The sequence below is a fragment of the Nycticebus coucang genome, chromosome 8 (genome assembly GCF_027406575.1).
Source record: "Nycticebus coucang isolate mNycCou1 chromosome 8, mNycCou1.pri, whole genome shotgun sequence".
Lineage (NCBI taxonomy): Eukaryota > Metazoa > Chordata > Mammalia > Primates > Lorisidae > Nycticebus > Nycticebus coucang.
Genome location: NC_069787.1, coordinates 100,582,163 through 100,588,162, shown reverse-complemented (window position 1 = coordinate 100,588,162; position 6,000 = coordinate 100,582,163). Strand labels below are relative to the sequence as shown.

At 43.8% G+C, this 6,000-nt stretch overlaps 1 protein-coding gene across 2 annotated transcripts in view; it reads right to left on the bottom strand.

Moving 5' to 3' along the window:
* Nucleotides 1-1,286: 1,286 nt before the first annotated feature.
* LOC128591823 (inhibitor of carbonic anhydrase-like) overlaps nucleotides 1,287-6,000 on the bottom strand; it is a 63,467-nt gene continuing 58,753 nt past the window's right edge. For both annotated transcript variants that reach the window (XM_053599592.1, XM_053599593.1), the window contains exons 15-17: nucleotides 4,445-4,629; nucleotides 3,028-3,214; nucleotides 1,287-2,345 (exon numbers count right to left, since the gene is read on the bottom strand). In XM_053599592.1, coding sequence (XP_053455567.1) covers nucleotides 2,311-2,345; nucleotides 3,028-3,214; nucleotides 4,445-4,629 — 407 coding nt within the window. In that variant the 3' untranslated portion in view covers nucleotides 1,287-2,310. The remainder of the gene's footprint in view (nucleotides 2,346-3,027; nucleotides 3,215-4,444; nucleotides 4,630-6,000) is intronic.

The following is a 6,000-nucleotide window of genomic DNA, read 5'->3' as shown; positions in this document are numbered from 1 at the left end:
AATGACAGTTATGGTTATGGGGGGGAAACAGAAAGAGGGAAGGAGGGAGGTGGGTGGGGCCTTGGTGTGTGTCACACTTTATGGGGGCAAGACATGATTGCAAGAGGGACTTTACCTAACAATTGCAATCAGTGTAACCTGGCTTATTGTACCCTCAGTGAATCTCCAACAATAAAAAAAAAAAAGTTAAGCATGCAAACAATGTAATCTAATTGTTTGTACCCTTATATTAACCTGCAATTAAAAAAACAAAGTCAAGCCACATGCATTATGTATGGTACATAATACTTGATGAAGATAATAAATCACTGTTACTGGTCTCTGTGAAAAAAAAAAAAAGAATAGTAGAATTGGATTTTTGCAATAATTTAAATATTTCCCAATTAATCTGAACTAAAAATTTGATTCTGTTTTACATTTATTTTTTAAGCATTGAAGTATATTTTTAAAATATGTAAATGTATAAAATGTAAATATATATAAACATATAAAATTATTCCTTATTCTTCCTTCTTATTGTCTTACATAGACTGATGCTTTTTTTTACCCATGTAATCACCATTCATACTTTCTCCAGACAAATTTGCTGCTATAATTATATTTAAATGATTTGATTTTGGGGTAAAATAAAGTTCAGGAAGAGAAGTTAAGCTTGTTTTGTAGAGTTCTCAAGAAAGGTCCAATTTCTGAGGAGGACCACCCCACCCCACCCCCCAGCAATTGAAGCAACACCAATAATACATTACTGGGACCTGATCAAACTAAAAAGCTTCTGCACAGCCAAGAACACAGTAAGTAAAGCAAGCAGACAGCCCTCAGAATGGGAGAAGATATTTCAAGGTTATACCTCCGATAAAGGTCTAATAATCAGAATCCACAGAGAACTCAAACGTATTAGCAAGAAAAGAACAAGTGATCCCATCTCAGGGTGGGCAAGGGACTTAAAGACAAACTTCTCTGAAGAAGACAGGCGCGCGGCCTACAGACACATGAAAAAATGCTCATCATCCTTAATCATCAGAGAAATGCAAATCAAAACTACTTTGAGATATCATCTGACTCCAGTAAGATTAGCCCACATTGCAAAATCCCCAAACCAGAGATGTTGGCGTGGATGTGGAGAAAAGGGAACACTTCTACACTGCTGGTGGGAATGCAAACTAATACTTTCCTTTTGGAAAGATGTTTAGAGAACACTTAGGGATCTAAAAATAGACCTGCTATTAGATCCTACAATTTATCTACTAGGTATATATCCAGAAGACCAAAAATCACATTATAACAAAGATATTTGTATCAGAATGTTTATTGCAGCCCAATTCATAATTGCTAAGTCATGAAAGAAGCCCAAGTGCCCATCGACCCATGAATGGATTAATAAATTGTGGTATATGTACACCGTGGAATATTATGTAGCCTTAAAAAAGATGGAGACTTTACCTCTTTCATGTTTAAATGGATGGAGCTGGAACGTATTCTTCTTAGCAAAGTATCTCAAGAATGGAAGAAAAAGTATCCAATGTACTCAGCCCTACTATGAAACCAAGTTATATCTTTCATATGAAAGCTAATTGGTGGGACCACACCTATGGTGCATCTTACAAGGGTACATGTTAATACAAATGTCTTAACACAGTAACTAAGAAAATGCTGTGAAGGCTATGTTAACCAGTGTAATGAAAATATTTGAAATTGTATATAAAATCAGCTCATTGTGGGTGGCGCCTGTGGCTCAGTGAGTAGGGCGCCGGCCCCATATGCTGAGGGTGGCGGGTTCAAACCCAGCCCCGGCCAAACTGCAACAACAACAAAAAAATAGCCGGGTGTTGTGGCGGGCGCCTGTAGTCCCAGCTGCTCAGGAGGCTGAGGCAAGAGAATCACGTAAGCCCAAGAGTTGGGGGTTGCTGTGAGCCCTGTGACGCCACGGCACTCTATCCGAGGGCGGTGCAGTGAGACTCTGTCTCTACAAAAAAAAAAAAAAAAAAAAAATCAGCACATTGTACCCATGATTGCATTAATGTACACAGCTATGATTTAATGAAAAAAAAAAGAAAGGTCCAATTTCATAGATAGTCAATGAGGAAGTGCAATTTTAGTATAAAAATAGGGTTTTTTTTCAAAAACTTTGGAAACATTTAATGAGGTTTTCTGAGAAGACAAAATAAATTTTATTCATTCTCTTCTCCATCAGTCACAGCACAGAATTACAAAGATAATTGGTGCTAACACAGATCTACATGAAGACAGTGAGCTGGTGGGTGCACCCCGCTTGAGGCTCCCAGCGTCTGTGCGGTTGCCCAACTTCATCAGCTAATGTCTGTGGAAGGAGCAGGCATCCAGAAGTTCTGTGAAGCATAACATAAGACAAGGATTTTACATATGGCCAGTGCTTCCAACTCAGAGTTCTGTTTCTGTTTTCTACAAGTAAATGGTAGTGAATGAAGATTTTTTAAAAAATACATGCACACATCCTCTCTCATAACTGATGTAAGTGCTGTCTTTAAATATTTGCATCTTCCTTTCCTGCTACTGTCATCATCTCCAACACGGGATATACTTCAATAAAAATTTAGGCACACTTCCAACAATTTGATAACCCCACCTGTAATTTTATTTTCCCTACCTATTTCTTTTTGAGACATCGATGCCATCCTAGAACATAAATGGCTAGAAAGGGCCTACTCTACTGCTAACTACATTTTTCTCTATTAATAGTATTTATACATTTTACTTAAAATCATTGAAAATTGGTCCTCTGTGCATGGCACACACACATCATTTCCCCAGCTCTCTTCCTACACTAAAGTGATCATACGCATACATTTTCACTTTATTGGCAGAAATGGGAAAATGCATGAAAACAAGTTCAATTCCTGAGAAATATCCTCTTTCCTGGCAAGCAGTGAAGCCTCCACCTTGTCATGTTGCTGTCACTACCGGCCCAGGGCTCTGCACACCACAGTCTTACTACAAACTTGTCTGCCTTGACACCCATCTTGTTGCTCCCTGGTGTTTTATTCTACTTACCAGAGGTTAAGCATGGTCTAAAGTTAGCAATAGCCATAAGATACTCTGACCCTAGGTATTTTTCATAAGTTGTTTTGTTCTGAAGGTCAGCCAGACATTCCGTGTCATCACTGAACAGCAGGTCCTTGGGTGAGGATTCAAACAGCTGGAACATCACATATTCAAATCCGTTTCTTCCAAAGAGCTCCTGGGTCAGACATACAGACAGACAGAGGGTGACCCAGGCTCCAGGAAGCATGGGGTTGTATATTCTGCTCAGTTCCAGACCCTGGGAAAACTGGGACACAGTAACAGTTCAGAAGACACTGTAGTAAAGTGGCAAAAAGTGAGGTCTCTGGGTTCAAATCCTGGCCCTGTCTTTTCCTTGTTGTGGGACATTAGGAAAATTCTGTACTGAGCTAAGTGAACCTCAGTTTAGTCACTTATAAATGGGGACAATAGCACCAACAGTGAAATGAAGTATGTCAAGCGACTTAGAGAGAGAGCTCCAGGTTTGCCGCTGCAAACACCTCGCCAACCACTGCCAGAGGTTTCCAGCCTCCTGGGCCATACTTGCATGTCCTCCTGCTCCCTGGAGACTGCCCACCTTGCCTCTCTTCTCCCCTCTCTTCCTTTGTCACTGCCCTTGTGGCCAAGGTGGCAGCTTCCTGTGTATGGGACTTGCCCCTCTGAAAGTCCACAACTGAGAGCCTCTTATTTTGCCAGCACTCCCTGAGTCTCTTTAGCTGGCATGCGTGGGTGGCACCTGCGAAAACATGGATGTCTCACTGGGAACCGCCAGGAATGGGGTATGCTAGTGCAAAAGGCAGAGGAAGCTTGGGGTTTTCCCTAAGATGCGTAGTTTGATCTGGGCAGCCGGCTACGCCATAGCACCAGCCCTTGTTGGCCGCCTGTGGAGGTCACAGTTGTCTGAATGTTGACTTTAACTTTCATGGAGCCAGTGCCCAGCCTGCCCGGGTTGAGGAAACACCCTTGGATCCACCCATAGGTCAGGTAGCATGACCTCTGTTCTGCTTTTCCCACATACAGCCCAGACTGGAGTGAACAGCACCGAGCCACATCCTTCCTTCTGTGCCAGAAGAAGAAAGGATTAACTCTCACAGAGAGACTGAGCAAACCCAAGAAGTGTGTCATAAATCTGCTTAGAGTCCAGCAAGCCTAAGGGAACACGTAACATGTCCACGTCTGAGGTTTTTCCAGTCCCCTGTGACGTCTTAGACAGCCCCAGAGCAGGAAGTGAACACTGCCACCAGCTTTCTGCTTTAATCAGAAGCAGGGATGGAAGGATCAGCTTCCACTGTCCAGGGAGAACAAGTGGCTGGGCAGGGCATGTCTGTACCACTCTGCAGGTGAGCTGAGCACTTAGTTGCAGGGGAGTGGGGAGCAGTGGGGAAAAGGAGGCTCTGTGTGCCCATACCTGTTGGTTGTAGAGTATTCTGCGAACAAAATCTGCATTGTCTTTCCTCGAGACCACAGCGTGATTTGGCACCACAGCCAAGTGGCAGCTCTGGACCTCAGTCACAGGCTTCCTGGTGCCATCGAGGCACAACAATTCAAAGTCATTCTGCTTCAGATTCTTGGCCCAGGCCTCGTGGTTCCTCCCTGGGGAGGGAAAGAAGGTGAATCAGCCACAACTGGTGGGTTTGGTCAAGGTGTCCTCACTGAGAGGGGAGGGAAAGTGACCAACCCCCAGTGCCTGGGAGAGTCATAGAGACACAGATAAAAGAAGAAAGCTTTTAAAATAAAACAGAAGAGAAAAATTCTAAATCGTAAGTTCAGAAAACTTTCTGGCTAATGTTTCTTCCCATCCTGTTAAAGGTGAAGATCTGTTAAACAGGCCTGAAAAGGCCCTAGCCAGAAAGGAAAAGATTGATAAATTGAACCAAAGTAAGATTAAGAGTATCTACTCACTGAAAGACACCATTAGAATAGTGAAAAGATGGCTGGGCGCGATTTTTCTATTTTTAATAGAGACAGGTTCTTGCTCTTGCTCATGCTGGTCTTGAACTTGTGAGCTCAAGCCTCAGCCTCCACCAGCCTCAGCCTCCCAGACTGCCAGGATGATAGGCGTCAGCCACCGCACTCAGACACCTTTTCACTTTTCTAAGCTCAGGAGTTCAAGACCAGCCTGAGCAAGAGTGAGACCCCCATCTCTACTAAACATAGAAAAAAACTAACCAGGCCTCGTGGTGGGTGCCTATAGTCCCAGCCACTTAGTAGGCTGAGACAAGAGGATCACTCGAGCCCAAGAGTCTGAGGTTGCTGTGAGCTATGACAATGCCATGGCACTCTACCCAGAGAGACAGAGACTGTCTTTAAAAAAAAAAAAAAAAAAAGAAAGGAAAGTGCAAAGGCAAGCCATTACAGAGGGATATTTTTAATATCTATGGCCGATAGAAACTTGTATACAGAATATATTAAAATCCCTATAAATCAGGAGAGTCAAACACACTCATAGGAATGGTGGTCTCTCTGTGTTTTTCAGTTGGGTTTATGGTCAGTGTTAGAAGCAACCCCATCAAGTCCAACCACATGTGAAGAATTTTCTCATTCCTTACATTAAACATGTTGAGACCTAGGTCACCAGAACCCAATAAAGTTAATAATCTTCCCCCGTTGCCTAAGTGGGGGGTGATTCTAATTGGGAGACTCAGACTTTCCCTGGACAGGACAACGTGGGCACGGACCTCCACAGGCAGGACAGGACAGCATGGGTACATATCACCACGGGCAGGACAGGACAGCGTGGGCACATATCACCACGGGCAGGACAGGACAGCGTGGGCACATATCACCAGGGGCAGGACAGGACAGCGTGGGCACATATCACCAGGGGCAGGACAGGACAGCGTGGGCACATATCACCAGGGGCAAGACAGGACAGCGTGGGCACATATCACCACGGGCAGGACAGGACAGCGTGGGCACATATCACCACGGGCAGGACAGGACGGCGTGGGCACATATCACCAC